General features: G+C 42.1%; 1 protein-coding gene and 1 pseudogene across 3 annotated transcripts in view; both read left to right on the forward strand.

The window, feature by feature from the left end:
* FANCB (FA complementation group B) overlaps positions 1-26184 on the forward strand; it is a 209929-nt gene that overhangs the window by 54517 nt on the left and 129228 nt on the right. The window contains exon 9 of one of the 3 annotated variants that reach the window (XM_062183519.1): positions 17101-17302. The exons of the other annotated variants lie outside the window; for them this stretch is intronic. Coding sequence (XP_062039503.1) covers positions 17101-17113 — 13 coding nt within the window. The 3' untranslated portion in view covers positions 17114-17302. Of the gene's footprint in view, positions 1-17100; positions 17303-26184 lie in introns of those variants that run through there. 3 annotated transcript variants of the gene reach the window in all.
* On the forward strand, positions 18175-20022 carry LOC133753119 (ATP-dependent RNA helicase DDX19B-like; annotated as a pseudogene).

The raw sequence follows: 26184 nt of genomic DNA on the forward strand, positions 1-26184 counted from the left end.
TTTAGCAAGCTTACACTCTCAGCAGGGGGCTTCACTTTTCATATAATGTTTCTGTCTCTTTTTTTTATAATTGAAGCACATAACGTATTACTGAACTGTGATACAATCATAGTGTATTTCAACTAAATTTATATGGCAGTTTCTTAACTAAAAATAATATGTTAGCCAGTATAGGTATTATGGAATTTTGAGAATCAAAACTGTTTATGATAAAATTATCTTAATTTTTTCTATCTGCTTTTATCTCTGTAATGAGAAAATTGTAATGCATCAAACTCATTATAATACATTTAGTAGTGTAATGAAGATAATATTTTTAATGATTTAAAATTTTTTCAATTAGTTTTTAACAGATTCAATATGGTTTATAGATACAATTCTAAGAATATAATGGCATTTCCTCCCTCCCTCCCTCTCTCCCCCCTCTCTCCCACTCTGCTTCTTTCTCCCTTTCTTTCTTTTTTTAGCTTTTTAGATAACATATTTAAGTTTACATTATAGCAAAAAGGCTTACTACTTCACCAAATAAGCTTCACAAGTAAAAAGCAAGAAGACCCTAGTTCAGTGTGAATATAGACAATGACTAAAAACAATAATTGAATGGAAAAATGACCATTTCACCCATATACAGTAAATTTTAAAGATCGTTAATACTATAGTAGTATAGCATTCTTAACCATTCATTTGACAAAGATATTAAGCAAAGTTTCACAAAACTATATTTGCAGCAGTCCTGATACACACAGGCATTTCTTTCTTTTCTCTCTCTCTTTTTTGAGCTCCCACCTATAAGGGAGAACATGTGGTATTTGTGTGTCTTTGTCTGACTTTTTTCACTCAACATTATGTCCTCTGATTGCATCCATTTTGTGGCAAATGGTAAAATTTCATTCTTTTTTTAGTGGAATAATACTGCATTGTGTATATACATCACATTTTCTTCATCCATTCATCTACTCATCTGATGATGGACACTTTGGCTGATTCCAGATTTTGGAGATTGTGAACAGTGCTGCTATAAACATGGTGATGCAGGTATCTCTTTGATACGATGTGTTCATGTCTTTTGGGTATATACCCAGCAATGGGATTGCTGGATCATGGGGAAACTCTATTTCTAGTTTTTTGAAAAGTCTCCATGGTGTTTTCCACAGCAGCTGCACTAACCTACATTCCTACCAACAGTGTTTAAGTGTTCCCCTTTGCCTATCCTTGGCAGCATTTATTACTCTCTGTGTTTTAGATTTTAGCTGTGCTGACAGGGGTCAGATGATATCTCATTGTGGTTTTTGATTTACATTTCCCTGGTAGCTTAGTGATGTTGAGCTGTTTTTCATATATTTGTTGGCCATTTGTAGTTCTTCTTTTAAGAACTGTCTAGTGAGGCCCTTTGCCCATTTCTTAACTGGATTGATTGTTTTTTTCTTGTTGAGTTTTTTAAGTTGCTGATATATTCGGGATATTAATCCTTTGTCAGATAGTAGCTTGCATATATTTTTTCCCACTCTGTTGGATGTCTCTTCACTCTATTGATCATTTCCTTTGCTGTGCAAAAGCTTCTGTGATATAGTCTAATTTGTTTGGTTTTGCTTTTATTGTCTGTGCTTTGAGGGTCTTGTCCAAGAAGTTGTCCCCTATCCCAATGTCTTAGAGTATTTCTCCTACGTTTTATTCCAGCCACTTCGGAGTTCCAGGTGTTAAATTTAAGTCTTTGATCCATCTTGAGTTGCTTTTTGTATGTGGTGAGAGTTATGGATCTAATTTCATTCTTTTAGAAATACATATATCAGGCTGGAGCCGCGGCTCAATAGGCTAATCCTCCACCTTGCGGCACCAGCACACCGGGTTCTAGTCCCGGTCGGGGCACCAATTCTGTCCCGATTGCCCCTCTTCCAGGCCAGCTCTCTGCTATGGCCAGGGAGTGCAGTGGAGGATGGCCCAAGTGCTTGGGCCCTGCACCCCATGGGAGACCAGGAGAAGCACCTGGCTCCTGCCATTGGATCAGCGTGGTGCACCTGCTGCAGTGCACCAACCGCGGCGGCCATTGGAGGGTGAACCAACGGCAAAAAGGAAGACCTTTCTCTCTGTCTCTCTCTCTCACTGTCCATTCTGCCTGTCAAAAAATAAAAATAAAAAATAAAAAAAAAGAAATACATATATCCAGTTTTGCCAGCAGCATTTCTTGAAGAGATTATCCCTACTCCACTATATAGTCTGAGCACTTTGGACAAAAATCAGTTGGCTTTATGTATGTGGATTAATTTCTGGGTTCCATATTCTGTTCCACTGATCTATGTCTCAGTTTTTAAGCCAGTACCACGCTGTTTTAATTACTATAGTTTTGTTGTATGCTTTGAAGTCACATATTGTGATGCCTCCAGCTTGATTGTTCTTTTTTCTTTTTTATAAAGATTTTTAAAAATTATTTGAAAGGCAGAGTTACAAAGAGAGAGGGAGAGACAGGGGCGAGGCGGGGAAGGGGGTGGCAGGAATCTTCCATCTGCTGGTTCACGTTTCAAAAAGAAGCCAGGAGCTTCTTCTAGTTCTCCCACGTGGGTACAGGGGTCTAAGCATTTGTGCAGGCACAAATTATCATGGAATGGGATCAGAAGTGGAGCAGTTGGTCTCGAACTGGTTCCCATATGGGATGCCAGCATCTCAGGTGGCAGTTAAACCCACTACGCCACAATGCTGGCTCCTCCAGGTTGATTTTTCTTGCTCAGGATTGCTTTGGCTTTTGTGAGTGAAGAGAATATTTTAGGCCCTCTGAATATAAACCTAAAGTCTTTGGTCAATATTTGTTTTGGAAAATGTTCATATTGTCATCTTTTTGGACTCACTGTCTTTGTGTTAAATTCTTTTTTCAAAGGAAATTATATAGCTAAGAAGGAAAGAATGCATACAGAAAAGCATTTAAAAATACTTTAAAATTTGGCCAGCGCCGCGGCTCAATAGGCTAATCCTCCGCCTTGCGGCGCCGGCACACCGGGTTCTAGTCCCGGTCGGGGCACCGATCCTGTCCCGGTTGCCCCTCTTCCAGGCCAGCTCTCTGCTGTGGCCAGGGAGTGCAGTGGAGGATGGCCCAAGTGCTTGGGCCCTGCACCCCATGGGAGACCAGGAGAAGCACCTGGCTCCTGCCATCGGATCAGCGCGGTGCGCCGGCCGCAGCGGCCATTGGAGGGTGAACCAACGGCAAAAAGGAAGACCTTTCTCTCTGTCTGTCTCTCACTGTCCACTCTGCCTGTCAAAAATAAAAAATAAAAAAAATACTTTAAAATTTGAAACCATGTTGGATTTGCTTCCAAAGAATTACAAACATAATACAGAGAGTTTCTGTATATAATCCTCTGACTTGTTTTACACAAGGAAGTGACATGATCTGATGTGTGTTTGGAAAGAGTACCCTGGCTACTCTTTGAAGAGTGTGTTGGAGTGAAGCAGTGCCAAGCAGGTAGCCTTTGGAAGCTGCCGCAGTAATCCAGGTGAAAGATGTGTCCTGAACAAGATAGTGGCAAGGCTAATGAATGGAATTGAGAAATGTTTTGACATCCTAAGTGGCAGAATGTTGTGATTGCTTGTGTAATAAGTAGATTGCCTGGGAAGGCAAATATTGAATAGAGTGCCCTTGGCTTGAGGTGTCCTGGAAACACATCTTCATATTACTGAACTCCTTTGGTTATATAATTTTCCCTATAAAATGTGTGTAGATGAGAGAATATAAGAAAAAAACCCAAACATAAAAACAAAACAATCAAACAAGACCCAGATCCCTCAGAAATCCTCAGCTGGGGACATGTCCACATCCCACCTGTGGATATTCTGCAGTCCCGTCAGATTTTCCACCCCGCTGCATCCCGCTGCCTCACCAGCCCTAAGCTCCCCTCCCTTTCTCCAACCCACCTCCATGTTGAGTCTTCATTACTTCACTTTTTATTTACTGCAATAAGCTGCTCATTGGCTTCTCTGACGGGTTTTTGTTTTAAAACGATGTATTTATTTGAAAGGCAGAGTTTTATATATAGAGAGAGGGCGAGACCGAGACAGAGAGAGGTCTTCCATCTGCTGGTTCACTCCCCAAATGGCCCCAGTGGCCAGGAGCTTCTTCTTGGTCTCCCACATGGATGCAGGGGCCCAAGGACTTGGGCCATCTTCTACTGCTTTCCCAGGCCATAGCAGAGAGCTGGATCAGAAGAGGAGACTCAAACTGGTACCCATATGGGATATCAGCACTGCAGGTGGCAGCCTTACCTGCTACACCATAGCACTGGCCCCCGACTGATGTTTTGTTTTCTCTATTCTGCTGAAATCAATCTCCCTAGAAATCTCTTTTCATCTTGATACCTTCCACTGACTATTCAGTAGTACAGAGCAGCTCCATTTTATGGACTATCCCATATGCAGCCTTCCTGCAAGTAGTCTAGCTGCACCCTTCTAAGCCCCTTATGCCACTTGGAAACCCTATTTCCTACCCTTGAAACCCACCTTCTACACCTGAGCTGCCTAACATATAGCCACTAGCCACATCTGTATTGAACCTATAAAATTTGTCCAGTGGGCCTGGGGAACTGAATTTATAATTAATTTTAATTAATTAGTATTTAAGGCTGGCATTGTGACATAGTGGGTAAAGCCGCTGCCTGTGACAATGGCATCCCATATGGGCGCCAGCTTGTGTTCTGGCTGCTTCACTTCTGATCCACCTCCTTACTAATGCAGCTGGGAAACGCAGCAGAAGATGGCCCAAGTGCTTGGCTCCTGCCTCCCACATGGGAGACCTGAAAGAAGCTCCTGGCTCCTGGCTTTGGCCTGCCCCAACCCTGGTAGCTGCAGCCACCTGGGGAGTGGGGAGTAAACCAGTGGACGGAAGACCTCTCGTCTTCACCCCCTCTGTAACTCTGGCTTTCAAATAAATAAATAAATCTTAAAAAGCAAGAGTCGGTATTTGAATTTTAAAACTGAAGAAATTTGTCAATGTGAATATAAATATTAATGGAATATAATTGTTTGGTACTAGTTTCAATTTCCAGAAAATTTTTAAATTGTTTGAACAACTTGGGTATGTGAATACACTCAGTTATAAATTTTATGCTATCTAAGTGCAGATCAAGTGTTCCAGATGAAAATCTAGCATCCAAATTGAGACATGCTTAAGTGTGAAATGTACATTAGATTTAAAAGACTTCACTAAATGTAAAATAATGTAAAAATCTCAACAATTTTTCTGTGTTGATTATATGTTAACATAACATTTGGAGGGACCGGCGCATGGCATAGTGGGTAAAGCTGCCGCCTGAAAAGCTGGTATCACATATGGGCACCAGATCTAGTCCCAGCTGCTCCACTTCTGAGCCAGCTCTCTCTCTCTCTATGGCCCTGGGATAGCAGTAGAAGATGGTCCAAGACCTTGGGCCCCTGTACCCATGTGGGAGACCTGGAAGAGGCTCCTGGCTCCTGCCTTTGGATCAGCTTAGCTCTTGCTGTTGTGGTCATTTGGAGAGTGAACCAGTGGATGGAAGACCTTTCTCTCTGGCTCTATCTCTCTCTGTAACTCTGAGTTTCATATAAATAAAAATAAATCTTTAAAAAATACTATTTAGGGGGCTGGCACTGTTGCGTAGTATGTTAAACCTTCACCTCCAACACTGGCATCCCATATGAGCACTGTTTCAAGTCCCGGCTGCTCCACTTCCAATCCAGCTCCCTGCTAATGACCTGGGAAAGCAGTGGAAGATGGCCCGAGTGCTTGGGCCCCTGCACCCACACATGAGACCCAGAAGAACCTCATTGTGGCCATTTTGGGGAGTGAACCAGTGGATGGAAGACCTCTTTCTCTGTAATTCTGCCTCTCCCATAAACAAGTAAATCTGTAAAAAAATAATATTTAGATATATTGGGTCATTTAATAAATCTTATTAAAATGAATTTCATCTATTGCTTTTTTACTGGGGCTACTAGAAAATTTTAGATTATGGCCTGCACTGTGGCTCACTTGGCTAATCCTCCTATGGCGCTGGCACCCTGGGTTCTAATCCCAGTTACCCCTCTTCCAGTCCAGCTCTCTGCTGTGGCCCGGGAAGGCAGTGGAGGATGGCCCAAGTGCTTGGGCTCTGCACCTGCATGGGAGACCAGGAGGAAGTACCCCGCTCCTGGCTTCGGATCGGCGCAGCGCCGGCCATGGTGGCCATTAGGGGAGTGAACTAATGGAAGGAAGACCTTTCTCTCTGTCTCTCACTGTCTATAACTCTCTCTCTGTCTCTCTGTCTCTCTCACTGTCTAACTCTGCCTGGAAAAAAATTTTTTTAGATTATGCATGTGGCATGTGATGGAACAAGAACACTAGCCTCAGCCATCTTAGTTCCTTGCCATCAGATTACCTGATGGATTCCGTTATCTGCATTCTTTTGGGAGACCAGTTCAGGCCCATGCCTTGTCCTCTTCCCCACCCCACCCTCTGCATTCTTTTCCAGGTTTGAAAGCCCTCGAAAAACCTGTATGAACCAGCTTAGCTCCCCCTCATTGCCCCTCTCCACTAGCCCACCCTAAAGTGTGTAAGACCCAGCCTGCTGGAAGGCTGTGCCTTCTGCTACGTGTTCGGTCTGTGTGCACACCAGCAGTTGGCCACTTCTGTGAATTTATTTTCTCTTGAGTAGATTTGTTTTAGCTGTGAGTTTTTATCCTGTCTCCCTCTTCTGCTCCCCTTTCTTTACAGTGTGCATTTTATTTCTATCAGGCGATACTATAGTAGCTGGGCCATTTTCCTTATTCCCTCATCCCTCCAACTTAGTATCTGCAGGGAAAGGGTCAATTTTTTAATACTTCCTGCAAACCCTCTCCATCCTGATCACAAATAATTCATGCTTGTTAAGTCACCACTTTGGATGAATTATTTGGAAAATAAGACTCAGGCTTTTACCATTTCCTAGTGCTTTTTAATGTTCTTTATATCTGGAGACTTCTTGCTTTCCTTTCCGAATTGTATATATGCTTCTGAGTTCAGTCAGGTGACCTGTCTCTTCCTGCCCTTCTGCCTTTCTTGATCACCTGTCTTGAATTGCTGTTTCCAATATATCAGCTCTTATCTGTCACCTACAGGGCAAGATCCACTATCACATTTTGCTTTGCATTGCTCTGACTTCTTTTTTAAGTTTGTATTTATTTTACTTGAAAGAGTTACAGAAAAAGAGAGGGCCAGAGAGATCTTCCATCTACTGGTTCACTCTTCAAATGGCCACAATGGCCAGAATGGGGCCAGGCCAAAGCCAGGAGCTTCCTCCAGATCTTCCAAGTGTGTGCAGGGGTCCAAGCACTTCGACCATCCTACTCTGCTGTCCCAGGTGCATTGGGAGGGAGCTGGATTGGAAGTAGAGCAGCCAGGACCTGAACTGGTGCCCACATGGGATGGCAGTGTCGCAAACTGAGGCCTGATCTGCTACGCCATAATGCTGGCACCCCTGCTCTGACTTCTTAAGTGTAAACCTTACTCTTTGATAAAAACTTAAGTCATGTGAATCAAATATCATGCTTTCTACTTCCTTTGACACACTCATTGGTTTATTAGCCTTCTGTTATTACAGTGAAATACTGAGACACGCTACTAATGAAGGAAAGGAAATATTCTAACTTGTGGTTTTGGAGCTTATAGTCCAAGGTCAGGAAGTTGCATTGCTTTGGCCTCTGGTAATGAGTTTTTTTCTGGTCAGAATCCTGGATCCACGCAGAATATCACATGGCAAGAAGGAGCATGTATGACTGTGTCTCTCCTTACAAAGGCACCAGGATTCAATCATGGGGCCCCAATCCTAATAAGCAAATAACGCCCCCAAACATGCCACCTTCTGACAACATAATTGGATTAAGTATCTAGCCTCTTTGAACCATTACCTTGTGAATTTTGGGTTTAAAGTCCATCATGAGTTCAGGAACCAAGTCAGGTTCAAACTTGTGCACATTCACAAATCACAAATATATATATATATATATGTATGTATATATATTTATATACACATATATCTATATAATATATATACACACATATATATTTGGTGGGGGGGCAACACAAAGGCTCAATAAGGACCAGTTGGTTAATAACTCAATGTGAGAAATTTCCAAATAGTTGATTTTCAGAATATTTTTTAAAAGATTTATTTATTTGAAATGCAGAGTTACACAGAGAAAGAAAGATCTTCCATCTGCTGGTTCACTCCCCGAATAGCTGCAATGGTCAAGGCTGGGCCAGGCCAAAGCCAGGAGCCAGGAGCTTCCTTTGGGTCCACCACATTGAGCACAGGAGCCCAACGCACTTGGGCCATCTTCCACTGCTTTCCCAGGTACATCAGCAGGGAGCTGGATTGAAAGCAGAGCAGCTGAGACTAGAACTGGCTTCCACATGGGATGCCAGCACCACAGGCAGTGGCTTTATCTGCTAAGCCACAATACCAGCCCCTGATTTGCCAAATATTAAATTTGGCAATCTTAATGAATTTAAAATATGTATTTATACTTGTGAAGATGTGTAGTAGTAGAAAAAGCAATTGCCATGGGTTCAGCAGACTCAGGCTTTTCTACCTATTCTGCCTGTCTGATGTCTGATCTTTGGCAAGAGTACTTCACCTTTCTGTGGCTGACTTTCTTCGTCCCTAAGGTACATTCCAAATCACACATTTAAAGGTCTTCAATTGAAATATTTCTCAAATGCCTTACACACTACCCTGAATGTTTTAAAAATAGAGCATGCTGAGCAGAAATTAGCATTTTTTAAAATGTCAGAGTCATTATTAGGAATGTCAATTATTGTGCACTGACAGTGTAATGTAGCTACGGGGTTATTGTCATGTGTATACCTGCTTACTCTCCCGAGCACTTAGTTCTTAGTTTTGATTAATGTCTGCCCTTTAATTTCCTCTTTTCATGTCAGAATGTCACTTGTCACTTCTTAAAGCTGACACTGGTCCTACCTGTATGAACGCCTTCTTGTCCCTCTCCCACCTCGATTAGGACTTTTTAACCACTGGTGCTATGGAGGGACCTGGTAATGATACGCCTGGTGCAGGCACTGAGGAAGACCTCATTCGGAAACCATGTTAATCACTTTTGGGCGATTTATAGTGAGAAGCACGTTCGAGCTTTCGTGCAGGGCTTCTGCAAGCCTTTTTTTCACCTATCAGTTTCCAGCCTCTTTCCAGATGGCTGACATTCCCAGATCAGTCACGCATGGGTAACAGCGAGCATAATATTAAAAATTGTCAACTGATAAAATGAGAAACATTCCCAGGGATATACAGAGAGAACAGAAAGTTCACAACTGACCCCCTGAGTATGTAGGAACTGGGTGTATATAATAGGAGCAATTTCCCCAAGTAGAGAAAAGAATGACTTCTTTAATGTCTCATTTAATTCTTTAAAAAAAAAAAAAGTTTAGGCGCCAGCACTGTGGTATAGCCGGTTAAGCCACTGCTTGCAGTGTTGGCAACCCATATGGGTGCCGGTTCAAGTCCTGGCTGCTCTACTTCCAATCCAGCTCTCTGCTATGGCCTGGGAAAGCAGTGGAAAATGGCCCAAGTCTTTGGGCCCCTGCCACCCACTTGGGAGACCCAGATGGAATTCCAGGCTCTTGACTTTAGCCCAGCCCAGCCTAGGCCATTGCAGCCATTTGGGGAGTGAACCCTTGGATGGAAGACCTCTCTCTTTCTGTCTCTGTCTCTCTTTCTCTCTGCCTCTCTGTAACTCTGCCTTTCAAATAAAAAATAAACATTTAAAATTTTATTTATTTATTCAAAAGTCTGCCAGCTGTAATATCAGCGTCCCGTACCTTAGTGCCAGTTCGAGTTCCAGTGCTCTGCTTGTGATCAAGCTCCCTGGGAGCTCACCTGGGAAAGCAGCAGAAGATGGCCCAAGTGCTTGGCCTCCTGCCACCCACGTGGGCACCTAGCTGAAGCCTGGCCCAGCCCTGGCTATGAGGCCATTTGTGGAGTGAACCAACAGATCAAAGATCTGTTTTTCTCTCTCTTTTCTTCTATCTAAGTCACTCTGCCTTTCAAATCAAAATAAAATAAATCTGCTTTATAAAAGAAATAATTTTGTGCTAAACCGCTGAGAACTTTGGAGCTATGGCTCTAACATATCCTAACTTATCCTGACTAATCTGTGGAAGTTAATCAGCAACTACTCCGGAATTCCTGAACCCCATAGCTGTTGGCATGTTGCTTCTGCTTTGGGAATCAGAATGTATTATTTCACATACATACTCATCCATAGCACTTCCTCAAATTCTGGTTAGCATAGAGGTCCTAGAGAGATGTTAGCCTCCATAAATCTCCAGTGACTCTGCCCAAGTACCAAATGTTCTCACATTAAGTTGTTGGGCTATGTGTAAAAGATTTTTTTTAGGCTTTGGAAGTACACTTTATGTCTGAAATGATTTCTGTTGGCATTAAAATATGTCCTGAATTGTGACATCCCAAGCTTGATGACTTTTACCTTCCTATTATATAAGTTCTATTATGTAAGATATAGTGGAAATTTGATTTAGCTTCCTGAATTTCTAGATTAGAAATTGTGAAAATTCTAGGACAATGAGAATCAACATCTCTCCTTCTCCACAAACATCTCTCTTTCTCTTTCTCCCTAATTTAAATCAAAACCATTTTGTTATTTCTATGACCTTTGGAAACAATATATACTTTGTTTTGTAAATTAAGGAACTGGAGAATAAAGACCAGTCTTTTCTCTTTAAGTTGTCATTAGTGATCTGACCTAGTTACCTTCAGTCTCGGATGTGATCTGATTTTACCAACCTCCTTCTATTAAAGTGTATTTATTTCAATCTACCTTTTACATATTATATTCACTTACTCAGTAGTATTTATTTACTTCATAGTAGTTCCACAACTTTCTTGTGTGGATTATAGCCATAATCCACGAGTCAGCTGCCTAGAAGTTCCCAATTCTTTCAGCCTTGTAGGAATCGAGTCTCCTTTTCCTGTGCTGTCAAATAAATTTCCCTGAGACACAGTCTCTCAGGTGGTAGAAAACCTAACGTGTTGGCCAGGATGTCTGCTTAGTTCTGTGCATCTTACTTTCTCACTGTCAGTCCACACGGGCCTGCTTCCCTATCACCTCTGGACAGTAGTAGCTGCTGTCTTCTCTGCAGACCAGCTATGCTCTCTCCATGCCTACATTGCCTCTGGCTTGGAGCACTGTTATGCATTAACACAAGGTGTCATTGCAACTGCTTCGTGCAAAAGGTTGAGGAGTAATAGAGGGGCTCACAGCTCAGAGCAGGCAAGACAGCACAAGACACGACAAGACACACTGAATCATAGGCACTCCAGTTCTCCAGAATCCCTTGCTCTTCATCACTGCGAACTTCTCAGTGGATGCCTTTCTTTTCAGTCCACAGCATCTTGCCATGGTACTGGCTCTCTTTCATTTTTCTGTTGTCCTTACACAGACCCTTTCTACCTTTCTCAGTACCCTCACTTCCTCTCTGTCAAATTCTCTTCACTCTGCTCTTTTGAAACTCATATTTCCTCTTACTCTCCTGTGCACAGCAATTTGCGTAACCCAATCTTTAACCCAATCTGGTGTTATCTTTGCATTTTATACACTTCAGTAAGGAATTCCGTCAAGCAGATACCGTTTATTCTGGATGGATACCCTTTAGAACCATTTACTTTCTAATTAGCATTTTCTTTAATATGGTCATATTGTTAGACTCCTGCTCACCAATGTTTAGAAGGAGGAAGAAGCAATATAAAATATCAAAGCATTCAAAAAGGATAACTTTGTGGACAGGAAGAGTAGCATGTCAGGATACAAGAATGTTGCTGAGTTGTAACTAAAGGGATTGGAGTGGTCAACACGGGCCATTTAATGGACAATCTTTGGAAGTATCCAGTGGGAAAAAGAAAGGTATTGACTATGGTAAAGATGCATAGCAACATGTTCAAAACTGCATACCAGAAAGATCACTTTGGCCATAGGCAGGATCAGAGTGGAGTTGGGGGAATAGGTAGAAGACTTTTAGTTCAAAAGGAAATGTGAAATGCCTGTTCTGAGACAGAGCAAGGGTGATGGAGGAAAATGGATTCAAGAACTGTTGAGAAGGTGGGATCAGTGGGACTTGGCAGCTGCATGAGCTCATGAGTCAATGAGAGGATGAAGCTGGCTTGAGTGGTTGAGGTGGACTGTGGTGCATTCTCTGACATAAGGGAATAAGGAAGTGAGAGCAGTTTTGAATGGAGTGGAGATCACAGATTCAATTATTCCCATTGTTGGTTTGAGGTGCCAGTGTGGCACCCTTTGGGAAGATGTCAAGGAGGCTGCTGTAGACTCTCATACCCTGGCACCCTTGGATTTAACACACTTGGTTTTGAATGTTCTTGAGGGTCATGATATCACTAAGACACAAATGTGGATCAAGAGTTTAAAAATTGGTGTTTTTAAGAGTAAATCATGCCTTATGATCATTAAGTAAATTGAAAGTAGATCTCTGTAAAAATTAAGAGGGAATGCGAGAGGGAGGAGGGAGAAGGGTTGGAGCTGGGTGGGAGGGAGGGAAGTATCACTATGTTCTTAAATCTGTACATATGAAATACTCGAAACTAGTACATCTTAAATACAGTGTTAAAGTATTAAAAAAGAGAAAATCATTAACCTGAGACTCACACATCTACTTTTTTGGGGATTAGAAGAATCCAGGAATAATGGGCACAGGGACAGCCAGGAAGAGTAGTGGTGACTAGCAGAGTGAAAAGGAGGAGAAAATGAATATAATTGAAGTATATAGAGTTTGAGGGACAGGGGTGACATACAGGGGACAGATCCAAAACCATCGAAAGCTCGGGACTGGAGCTTGGGTGTTGTCAGGACTGGAGGTATACATTAGGGAAACTTCAGTCTAATTCCTTTTGCCATACTGCAGCCTTTAATATCTCAACTCTATTAAGTGGCATGGAGTAAAGAATTAGGACCAGCATGTGGAGTTTGCCACGTTTTGTACAAGGCACTCCATCAAAATTGGCAGGAGCAGGTAACTCTTTAACGATCTGTGAAGGAATGGATGGAGGTGAGTGATGAATTTAGAAAACAGGATGAAATCTAATCCACATCAGCAGCATTATATCTTTTCCAGCTATGCATGCTTTAATGGAGACCAGGCATTGCATTTGAGGCCAGAAGATGTGCTACATTTTTACCCTGATATTTTAATTTCTCTGATTTTTAATTTTACTGATATCTATGTGGCACCCCCCACCAAAAAAATGTCCCAGGAATTTCTTCTCCTCCCAAACACTCCTGCACTGCCCCACCTCCAAGACAGAGATATTCAAAATTATTATTACGTACTTCCCCTTAGAAAGTCATTTAAAATGTAATTTATTCATTGGTGAAGAAACACATGGTGATCATGAAAAATATCAAGCAACAAAAGGAATACCTGGGGGCATTTTTTTTTCTTTCACACTAGATTAAACTGGAGACTTGTGCTGCCATAACTTTTTCTGTGATCAAGTTTGTGGTTGAAACCCAAGTAGCATCTCTGCTTCACCCCAGCACTACCAAACATGTCTACGGGTAATTGGCGGAAAGGTTTTAAAACCCCTGAGTGCTTTGTACACCTTGCCCCTGGGCATAAAGTTTGGAACGCTTGAGCCTGAATTGTTCATAACCCAGTCTGTTTTGAGTATACATATCAGTCAGTTTCTTGGAGTTAGAGACAAATTCACGAGATCAAGACTATAGCATTGTGGGGCTGACTCTTCTCCACTCATGCAAACATCCTGGCTCTCAAAATGAAGCTTGCTTGTCATGGGCTGGAGTGAGAAGAATTTATCAAAGTCTTTACAATATGTAACATCTGAAGATAACAAACATATGTGCCCTAATTCTTCCAGAAATTTTTATATCTAGTGCATTTGGACACTTTCCTCCTTCTGAAACCATTGCCTGAGGACTTTAAAGGAGAGGATTGATGGGCTGAAAGCAGGCTTAGGTTGTTTGTACTTTGTACTTTGGCTTAGAAAACAAAAAATGGATGCCAGATCCAATTGTCTAACATCCTAAATTCACCATTTCTTCCAGGTACACTACTCCAACTTGGCCCAGATTATAGTCGTCTCTCCTCATGCTGCTTCTCCTCCCACATTCCTGATCGCCAGCCACCCGCTCACCTACTTATTTAAGAAGCATGGGAGTTATTTGAGATTTTTGTTTCTTTACAACTTTCTCCATCCTCTTGATTTTATCTCATCAGAATCTCTTATTTCCACTCCTTCCTTTGCTTTCCACCCACTTTAATTAGGTCCTTATCATGCCTCACCTGATCTGTGATAACAGCATCCAACTGAACTTTCCTGCCTCCAAACAGCTTATTGTTTCTGCTCCCAGCAATTCACTCAGCTATCTTTACAAAATGACCCTTCTGTATTGCAAAGCCAATTAGTTTGCTGCAGTTTAAGAGCCCTCAGTGGTTTCCTGTGACTTACAGCGTAATGTCTGAACTCTTTCATATGACCCCCAAGGCTTTCCCTCTATGGCCTGCTCTCTGCCTTCCCTCCTTACCCATGGTCCAGCACTCTGCTGTGTGACCCAATGTGTCAGCTGCATCATTTGAGGCCATGCCACCCTATAATCACCCAAGTTCTGTGGACTTGCTTTTCATTTCATATACCCTGCATATTTGTACTTTTCTTGCCTGGGAGTGCCCATCCTCCCCCTTGTCTGACTGGCAAACTTCTAGCCTGCCCTGTTTTCCTTAACTCCACCCTCACCGAAGCAATTACAACATTGCCTTAAATGATATTATCTTAAATGTCTTTGCAGTCAGACTTGCAGTACCTTAAGGAGAAACCAAGATCCATTTATCTTTGATTTCTGCCACCTAAACTTGCCATAACAAAGGAACCAGCTAATTTATGTGGCCACAGTCCCAAGGCTTCAAAGAAATCAGCGTGTTCTTAAAGGCCACTAGGCCACAGAGCTCTTATTATTGTCTGTCTGCTCTTTGTGTGTGTGTGTGTGTGTGTGTTTAGGGACTGGAGGCATTGAAATGCATTTGTTTCTAGTAGATGTCAGTGCTGTTGGCCTGAGGACAAACAAATAAGAATTAGAAAGATAGTTGTTAACTGTGCAAGGGAATTTGGAGATCATGATTATGCTTCAGAATTATGTTTTCCAAACTTCTAAAAGCATGACCCCCGGAAGGATATACAGTTTTGCCATGACCCAGTACACACACACACGCACACACACGCACGTGGAGAACAAGGTTCATATAATACTTTACTATATAGCTGGCATTCTGGTATTTTCTGTTCACTTTATCCTGTTCTTTTTTAAAAAAAAAATTGATTGATTCTGATTACAACCAATTAAATGATTTCACAACTCATCAATGAATAATGTTATATAATTTGAGGAATCTTGCTACCTAAGCTGCCTCTCTTTCACTCAGGTCCGTGGTTATGTTTGTGGGAAGGAGTTGGGTATTGTTGGTGGAATCAGTATCAGGCTGAAATGAAATTCCTTGCATTTTAAAGAGCCAAAAGAAATGTGCAATGTAGCCCAAACCTGACTCTTTCAAGAGTTGAAAAAAGTTGTCTGATTAACAGAGTATCAACTCAGAGACTAGAACTGCTGATGACTATTCTGTCCCAAGTACTTAGATCCCAGAATTTTGAGATCCTCCTGTGCATTGCCTTCACCATTTGCTAACACTTCAGTAGCCACACCCAGGGTCAGTCTAATCAACTTGGTACTTTGGCTTTGGTAGTTTCCATGGCTGTGCTTGTTCACTGACAATTAGCAGCTCAGCATGTAAACAAAGCCCATGCAGAATTTAAATCCCTTACTAATGAGCAGTGACGTTTGTCAAAAGAATATTGCTTATTCCCTTGGATTGCATAGGCAAAAATATTGTCTGGTATTTTTGCAGTCATGCGAGAGAGGCAGCGAAGAAATTTAGAGATCAAGGAAGATGAATACAGGCCAAAAGGGTAAATGCTAGAACTTCTATATATGTCTAAGTGAAGTTTTAAAACAATTACTTTATTTAATTAATTTATTCTGGTTTTTTAAAAAGAATTTTTTCTTTCTTCCTTTCTTTCTTTGAAAGTCAGAGTTACAGAGAGAGAGAGAGCGAGAGAGAGAGAGAGAGAAAGTCAGTCTCCCATCTGCTGGTTTATTCCCCAAGTAGCCACAAGGGCCAAGACCAAAGCCAGGAGCTTCATCTGGGTCTCTCAAGTGGGTGGCAGGGGCCCAAACATTTAGGCCATCATCCATTGCTTTTTCCAGGCCATTAGCAAGGAGATTAGAAGTGGAGCAGCCGGGACTTGAACCAGTGCCTATATGGGATGCTGGTGTTCCAGGTAGCTGCTCTACCCACTATGCTATAGTGCCAGCTCCTATCTGATGATTATTAAATTAAAATTTTTATCTGCTTTCCCCCAGGCAGCTGTAGAATATATACATAGTTTCAACACGAGGAAATTTCAATTAGTCAATATCTATTTTTTGTACCTCCTATATTAGTTTCCTAGTACTGCTGTAATATAGTACCATAAATGTGGCTTAAATTGATGAAAATTCATTCTGTTGTATTTTTGGAACCTAGAGGTCTGAAATTAAAGTGTCAGCCAGGCCTTGTCCTCTCTGAAAGCTCTAAGGAAGGATTTCTCCTTTCTCTTCCTAACTTGTGTTGGTTGTTGGCAATCTTTGCCTTCGCTTGGCTTGTAAATGAATAAGTCTAATCTCTACCTCTGTGTTCACATGACATTCACTTATCTATCTCAGTCCAGGTTGATAGTGTTTCTGCAGATATAAATTCACAACAGTTTGTTAGATTTCCATGGACTTTCTTGTGTTATAGCTGAGTCATTGCAGTCATTACAGACTAACTGCTGCCAAGATGCTTGATTGCATCTGGGAGTCACGTGCCCGATTTCTTTAACAAATGGTTGTCCCTTCAGTCTCGGTCTTTTCCCCAGAATGTATTTTTGCATATTTTGCTACTGTCTGAATGAGCTGAGAATTTTCAAAGTTGTCAAGTGCTAGTTCATTCTTGTGCAACAATTCTTTCCTCCATTTATCTCTTTCCTCTAGCATTTCATCATAACCAGCAAGGAGAAACAAAGCCACACCTTCCACATTTTGCTTGGAAATTTCTCCAGCTAGATATGTAAGTTTATCACTTATAAGTTCAACTTTCCGCAAAGTGCTAGAACACAATTCAACCAAGTTCTACCACTTTAAACAATGATTGCCTTTCCTTCAGTGTCCAACAGCATTTTCCTTATTTCTGTGGCCTCAGCACTTTTAACTTTTCATATTTTTACTAGTATCCTGTTCATGATTATATATAGAAAGTTACTTTAAAAAGTTCATGGAAATTGCATAATATGAAAAACCTATGGGGCTGGCTCTGTGGCATAGAGGGTTAAGCCCCTTCTGGTTCAGAGTCTTGGCTGCTCCCCTTCTGATCCAGCTCCCTGCTAATGTGCCTGGGAAGGCAGTAGAGGATGGTCCAAGTGCTTGGGCCTCTGTACCCACATGGGAGACCCGGAAGAAGCCTCTGGCTCCTAGCTTCTGCCTGACTCAGCCTGGTTGTTGTGATCATTTACGGAGTGAATCAGTGGATAGAAGATCTCTCTCTCATTCTCTCTCTTTCTCTCTCCCCCCTTCTCTCTCTGTATCTCTATATCTTTATATATATATACATATATATATATAAAAGAAGTTTTTTAAAAGAAAAACCTAACCATGGCTTTCAATTTTTTTGCACCAAAATTTTTTATTTAACTGTTTGTTTTATATATTTCATTTATTTGAGAGGGAAAGAGAGAGAGAGAGAAAGAGAGAGAAGGGAAAAAAATCTCTTGTCAGCTGGCTCATTCCCCAAATACCTGCAACAGCTGGAACTGGGCCAGGCCAAAACCGGGGGCCAAGAACTCGATCTGGCTCTCCTACATGGGTGGCAGGGACCCAGTTACTTGAGCCATCACCTACTACCTCTCAGGATACATATTAGGAAGCTAGAATGAGGAGCAGATCTGAGAGTCAACCCAGGCACTTTGAAATAGGACGCCCTAGCAGAGTCATAACTGCTAGGCCAAATATGTGCCCTAAACTTATCTTTTAATTCCATTTTTTGGGCAAACTTTCTGACATACGCTTCTATATTCTGAGTTGATAGACGATTTCTCTACTGTTTGAGTAGTAGTTTTACCGTTAATTCACATAGTACAACACATTGAGGACAGAGATCCTACATGGGGAGCAGGTGCACTCCCGTTGTTGAGCTCAATGAGTTTATCAGAAGCAGCCTTGTCGATAACACAGAGTGGAAGTCCTGCAGCAGGATCCCAACTCTCCCTTCTACTCAGTGAAGTCTTTTGAAGAGCTCTCTGGCTGAAATGCCAAGTTTTCCATGGAGTCTTTCCATGGGTTTCAACCATCCATCCAAGATACAAGAGAATGCTTTGCTTACCATGCTTGCTGAATCCCCCACAGAACTTAATGGCTCAGTTTCATTCTGGTGCTGATAAAACAGCTGCCTTTGTGTTGGCCGTGCTTAGCCTGCAAACAGATAACCCTGATGTCTGTGCCTCTCCCCAACATATGAATTTGCTCTTCAAACAGGAGACGTGATTGAGCAGGTGGGCAGCTTTTACTCTGAAGTGAAGCTAGCTTATGTTGTTCGAGGCAATAAATTGGAAAGAAGTTAGAAAAATCAGTGAGCTCATTGTCATTGGCAGTCTGGGGAGTGTCCTGGACTGGTGCTCCAAGCTCAAGTTCATGGACTATAAGGAGATCAAGGTGTTTGTACTGGATGAGGCTGATATGATGATAACCACTCAGGGCCACGAGGATCAGAGCATCCACATGCAGAGGATGTTGCCCAGAAAATACCAGATGATGCTTTTCTCTGGCAATTGCGAAGACTCTTTGTGGAAGTTGGACCAGAAAGTGGCCCCAGACTCAAATATTATCAAGGTGAAGCTCAAGGAGAATACTTTGGACACCATCAGGCAATATTACATCCTGTGCAACAACAGAGGTGAGAAATCCAGGCCTTGTGCAACTTGAATGGGGCCAGCACCATCACTCAGGCCGTGAACTTCTGACATACCTGAAAAACAGCCAACTGATTGACTGCAGAGATCTTGAAAGAAGGCCACCAGGAGGCTCTGCTGATGATCAGAGGGTGGCAGTGACTGTGCACTTCTGAGAGGGCATAGACAAGGATTTGGTGACCACCAATGCGTGTGCTCACAGTATCGATGTTGAACAAATATCTGTCATCAAAAGGCTTTCATAGCCTAGGCAACTCATGTCAAGAGCCTTGGGTGGTCACTAATGTCATACAAAAGAGTGTTAATTGTTAAATTAACAACAGGAGTCACTGTGCACTAACTTCCCATGCAGGACCTCTGTCCTCAATGAGTTGTATTATGAGAATTAATTGTGATGCTTGTTCTCAAACAGCTTGTGTGTGTGTGTGTGTAAATTGTTGAAATCTTTACTTAGTATAGAGTTGGTCTTCTGTATACAAAGTTAATTGAAAATAAATCTTTATGGAGAATGGGGCTGGCAAGGAGAGAGGGAGGAGGAGGAGGGATGGGAGTGGGGGTGGGAGGGTGGGTATGGTGGGAAGAATAACTATATTCCTAAAGTTGTACATATGAAATTTGTATTCCTTAAAAAATAAATTAAAAAAAGAAAAAAATGTGTTATCATGAACTTTGATCTTCTTGTGGATCTGCACCAGATCGGGCGCACTGGCTCTATGGCAAGAGGAGCCTGGCTGTGAACATGGTTGACCGCAAGCACAGCATGAACATCCTGAACAGAATTCAGGAGCATTTTCATAAGAAGATAGATAGACTGGACACAGAGGATTTGGACATGATTGAGAAAACTGTCAACTGAGAATACCCCACCTGTCACTGGTGCCTGCCCTTGGCACTGCAACTGCCTGGGATAGAAGATCTTTCACAGGCCAGACTTGACAGTCACCAGGAGTACAAAAGCATGTATAAAGAGATACTGTCTAACTCATTTAAACATACATCCGGACTTGAGAAAAATTAGTGCAAATGATGGCGGTGGTAGAAAAAAATGTTGGCCGGCGCCTTGGCTCACTAGGCTAATCCTCTGCCTGCGGCGCCGGCACACTGGGTTCTAGTCCTGGTCGGGGCTCCGGATTCTGTCCCGGTTGCCCCTCTTCCAGGCCAGCTTTCTGCTGTGGCCAGGGAGTGCAGTGGAGGATGGCCCAAGTGCTTGGGCCCTGCACCCACATGGGAGACCAGGAGAAGCACCTGGCTCCTGCGTTCGGATCGGCGCAGTGCGCCAGCCGCAGCGGCCATTGGAGGGTGAACCAACAGCAAAAGGAAGACCTTTCTCTCTGTCTCTCTCTCTCACTGTCCACTCTGCCTGTCAAAAAAGAAAAATAAAAAGAAAAAAAAAGAAAAAATGTTTACACAACTTTGGGAGATTAGATGTGAATACACAGAAATTTACCATTTGAAAAATGCAAAGTATAAAATATTCTTTTGGGTATGGTGCCTCTATGTAAAACAAACTACTTTTTTGCATGAAGCAATGGATTTTGAATTTTTAAAATTTCAATAGTGAAATTGAGTTTTTCATCTGAGGACCTTTTCACAGCCACTTGTATGATATGGCACAAAATTAGGGCTGAGAAAGTGCCAATCATGGGGCTTTGTGCTTCCTCATGAAGGGCTTAGAATAGTCAGAGACAAGAGTGGCTGCGTAGTTGCATGAGATCATGAAGCCTCGGCTAGCCGGCAGGATCATCCAAGGAGCTTTGAAAAATCCCATACCAAGTAAATCAGAAGATCCAGGGCTGGTAGCCAGGTATCAGTATCTTTTAAAGCTCCCTAGATGTAGTGGTTTTAAAACATCCACAAATTCACTGATATTCCTTTAAGACGTAGAACTTAATCTCCACCTACCCCCTCCTTGAGAATGAGCTGGACTTTGTGACTTATTTCTAACTAGAGTAAATGATGGTAGTGACATCCAAAATGAGACCACAAAATACAGTGGGGCTTTCTCATGGCTTTTCCTTTTAGATCACATGCTTTGCAGGAAACCAGGCACATTGCCATTGAAGGCAATCAAGTAGCCACAGGGACAGGCCTACGTTGTGAAGACCTGAGGCCTCCTGCCAATAGCCAGTAAGGAACTGAGGCCTTTGTGATAGTTAATGTTTTAAAGATTTATTTTATTTATTTGAAAGTCAGAGTTAAAGAGGAGGAGAGACAGAAAGAGCATGTACATGCACGAGAGTGACAGATGCTCCATCCATGGGTTCACTCTAACGGCCACAACATCCAGAGCTAGGCCAGGCTGAAGTCAGCAGCTAGGAGCTTTATCTGGGTCTCCCACATGAGTGCAGGGGGCCAAGCATTTGGGCCATCTTCTGCTGCCTTCTTAGGTGCATCAGCAGGGGCTGGATTAGAAGTGGAGCAGCTGGGACCCAAACTGGCACCCATATAGGATGCCAGTTTTGCAGCCGGTGGCTTTTCCCAGGATGCCATAATGCAGACCCCGTGATAGTTAAGTTTATATTAACTTGATTGGCCAGACATTTGGTCAAACAATATCCTAGGTATGTCTCTCAGGGTGTTTCCAGAGGAGATGACTATTTGACCCAGTAGACTGAATGAAGAATATTGTCCTCCCTAATGGGGCTGGGCCTCATCCAGTCAACTGAGGACCTTAATAGAGCAGCAAGGCTGAGTAAGAGGAAACTCCTTCCTGGCCACTTGAGCTGAGCTGTTCATCTTTTTCTCTCTTAGGACTTGAAGTGAAGCAGGCCCCTCTGGGATCATGAGCCTGCCAGCTTTTGGACTGGAACTCATACCACCAGTTCTCTCAATTCTCAGATCTTTGGACTGGGACTGGAACTATACCATTAGCTTTCCGAGGTCTCTATCTTGCTGACTGCAGATCTTGGAACATTTTAGCCTCTGTAAACTGTATGAATCACTTTAAAATTTGAAAGGCAGGCAGAGTTAGAGAGAGAGAGAGAGAGAGAGAGAGAGAGAGAGAAATACTGCCATACTAGGTAGTTCCAGTGTGTAGCCAAGCTTAAGGAGCACTGCCTTAGTCTTCTGTCAATAAAAATTATGAAATTTCTCCATATTAGGATGTTGAGCTCTTACTTGTATGCTAAGACACCTGTCGAATATCTAGGTGAAGCAATGGTTCTGTAGTACTAACTCTTCTTTCCTCCTCAGTGCCTTTCCGTTTCATCTCCATGTCTGTCAAACTCTCCTTCGGTGAACTCCATACCTGGCCCACGTTGCATTGGTTTGCTCCTTTCCAGTTCTAGTAATTCTGCAATCTCACATTTAGGGTATAGACATCTTTATGTTAAAGCTTTACTTAATATATGCTAAATTAATCTTCTGTATATAAAGAGAATTGAAAATGAATCTTGATGTGAATGGAAAGGGAGAGGGAGCAGGTGAGAGGAGGGTTGCAGGTGAGAGGGAAGTGGTGGTGGGGGAAACCACTGTAATCCATAAGCTGTACTTTGGAAATTTATATTCATTAAATAAAAGTTTTAAAAAACTAATAAAGAAAAAAGATGACTTGTAAAAAAAAAAGAAACAATGTTCTAAACTTTTCTGCTTGTTTGAACATTTCTTGATTTTCAGAAGAAAATTCCACGAGAAAAATAATGTAAGCCACTAGACACAAATCCCCTCAGTTTTCTTGTCATCAAACCGCATTTGTGTGCAGTCTTCAATTCCTCTGGCTGTTATTCTCGAAGCCTCATGTCCCCTTTTCCCAAACTGCTCTTTCTACCTTTGCTCTGCATCACATTTTCTCCCCTCTTCCCAAGGGCTAGTCTACATCTTCACTCTTTTGATTTCTTCTCATTGAAACTCCTCAGAGTTTAAGAGTTGCTTCCCTCCCTCCCTGAACTGTAGTTCTCTAGCAAGCAAGCAAAGTGTTTTGCTGGTGAAAGTGCATTGAATATGTGAGATAATGCATTAATTTTGGAAATACTGCCACATTTAATGGAGTATAAGTTATACTTCTTAGGGGTGTTTGTGAGTGTGTGTGTGTGTGTATCCCCAAATTTGTATTTCATGTTGTTGAAAGTGAAAACTAAGGTGAATATTAGTCTCTTCTCCAGAAATTTAGTAGAAAAAAATAAACAAATGTGTTAGATTTAACTTAGAGCTATATCTGCCTGGTACTCAACTACCACTTTGGCTACCTAACGGCCACTTGACAGCATTTAAAGTGTTAGATTGAAATTAAGAAACTGGAGATCCAAGATGCCTTTTCCCTTAGTGCACCTAGGTGTTCTTGACTTCCACTTGTTTGGTAAAATCAGAAAGACACTCTCTTAGTCCATTTTCTTTGGCTATAGCAAAATACCTGAGGCTGGGTGATGTATAAAGAAAAGACGTTTAGCTCACAGTTTGGGGGCTGAAAGTCTGTGAGTTCAGCTTCAGGTGAGGGCCTTGTGGCAGATGACATTTCAGTGGTGGGAGACCATGCAGAGATCGAGTGGTGAGATAGGAAGTGAGAGGGATTCGGTGACCTGACTCACTCTTTTATGACAACTCATTCTCTCCAGAACTAATCAGGGTCCCATGTGAACTGTTACTCTTCTGAGGGTGACACCCCCCCCACGCCCCAATAACCCCACAACCTTCCACTAGATCCTGGCTCTTTAAAGTTCCAACACCACACTGAGGAACAAACTTCTAGCACATGAATCTTTAAGGAACACACTTGAACCCTATTCAAACCATAGCAGGCACATTCACTCAAACAGCCTAATGAAAATTTCCCCAGGGAGCCAAGTAACAAACATTATCAGATGGGTGAATCACTGTAGCAGTGTGGCTACCATCTCAGTCACACCCTTTATTACCTTGCTGTTTTGGAATGTAAGCTATAAACAAACTACTTGATTTTCCCATTGTACCCATATTGTGCATGTTTTCTTCTCACTCTACAGGCTTTTTCTGGATGAGTTCACCCACTGCAGAGACTATGTGAATTAGAATAGGTCAGCAAGACACAATGGAAAAAGCATGGTCTTCCGCATTTAGGGAGAGTTAGTGGAATCCTGGCTCTGCTGCTTACTCGCAGTGTGGCTTTGGGAAAGTACTTGGTCTCCCAGAATCTCAGTGTCCTCATCAATAAAAATGATGTACAGCTCAGAGTTGCCAAGGATACTAAATGAGATAATTTTGCAAAACATTTTTTATGGTGGCAGTTTCATCACCTTCCATATTGACAGCTGACTTCCAAATATGTGTAGCCCCACTTTTCTCTGAGATCCAAACTTGTGATTCTGACTGCCGGTCTTCAACACAGTGACTCAATTCATTATCGTCTCTTTCATCCTTCCTTCTCTGGTGTTCTGTAGTTTAATTAACAGCAACATCATACAGTCACCTAACCTACAGATTTGTGTGTCATTTTTCATCTTTTATCTTTCTACCTAGGATCTGTCAGCAAACTCTGTTGGTTCTGCATATAAAATATTTTAAAAATCTAGTCCCACTTCTGCCTTGGCTGCGGCTGTCCTTGACTCTGAAACATGGACCATCGCTTAGCTCTGTGTAGCATGTCACTCATCTGCTTACATACAGGAGCCTGCAAGGAAAACTCACACTTAGTGGGGCATAGCAAAGCCTCTGTGTTCTGGCCTCGAGTGCTAGTTTTGCAACCTCATTCCCCATAACTAACTGTTCTCTTCTTGTCTCCTGCCTTTCCATACTTCCCAGTCCATTTCCTTCTTCAACTCAAATATGGGTTCTTCCAGAAAGCCCTTTCTGACTCTGGCCTCACTCAAACACAAGATACTGTTCCTTCCTCTGTAGTTACAAAGCATGCCTCATATAGGTCTCCTTTGAAAAAGGAGAAGCACATTTCACCTCACTTGGCTCCAGTGTTCAACACAAGGTAGGAATTTTCACTGCCATCCTTGTTCCCCTTTCCCTCTTAACTCAGAATCTGATTTCTGCTTGGTGAATGAATAGCTTCATACATTATAGAATTAGAGATTAATTGAATGTCTTTATGAAGCAAAAAATAAATTTATAAGCTTGTAAAATTTTTATCTAAATTGGTAGCAGCCTTATTGAGGTATAATTTATATGCCATTCAATTCTCCCAGCAAAAGATGCACAATTCACTGGTTTTAAATGTACAAGGGTCCTTCAAAAAGTTCATGGAAAATATAAGTTTATTTTGGTGCCAAAAAATTTTTTTAAAGATTTTATTTATTTGAGAGGTAGAGTTACAGACAGAGGGAGAAACAGAGTAAGGTCTTCTGTCCATTGGTTCACTCCCCAATGGCTGCAATGGTCAGAGCTTCGCCGATCCGAAGCCAGGAGCCAGGTGCTTCTTCCCGGTCTCCCACGTGGGTGCAGGGGCCCAAGGACTTAGGCCATCTTCTAGTGCTTTCCCAGGCCACAGCAGATAACTGGATTGGAAGAGGAGCAGCTGGGACTAGAACCGGTGCCCATATGGGATGTCGGCGCCGTAGGCGGAGGATTAACCCACTGTGCCATAGCGCCAGTCCCGGTGCAAAAAATTTTTGAAATCCACACAGTTTTTCATAAATCTCATTTTCTGTGAACTTCTGGAAGACCTCTCATAGTCACAAACTTGTGCAGCTTTTGCCATGATGATTTTTAGGATGTTTTCATTGCCCCAAAAGATATCCTGTACCTTTTAGCTATCACCCCTAAACATCCACTAATCTAATTTCTGTCTCTATGTCTATTCTGGACATTTCATATAAATGGATCCATATAAGCACACCTATTCTGTCATGAGTGGCTTCTTTCACTTCGGATGATATTTTCAAGATTCATTCATAATTTAGCATGTATCAGTATTTCATTCTTTTTATTTTAACTCTGAAAATTTATTTGAGAGGCAAATACACCCACCCTTTCAATCTGCAAATGCCTAAAACAAGGAGCCAAGAACTCAATCCAGGTTTCTCACATGGGTGACAGGGACCCAACTACTTGAGCCATCACTTGCTGCCTCCAAGGGAACATACTAGCAGGAAGCTGGTATGGAGAACAAAACCAGGACTCAAACCTCAGCACTCTGGATGGGATGCGGGTATCCCAAGCAGTGGCTTAACCTTAACAGCTAGGCCAAATGCCTGTC

The sequence above is a fragment of the Lepus europaeus genome, chromosome X (assembly GCF_033115175.1).
Source record: "Lepus europaeus isolate LE1 chromosome X, mLepTim1.pri, whole genome shotgun sequence".
Classification (NCBI taxonomy): Eukaryota; Metazoa; Chordata; class Mammalia; order Lagomorpha; family Leporidae; genus Lepus; species Lepus europaeus.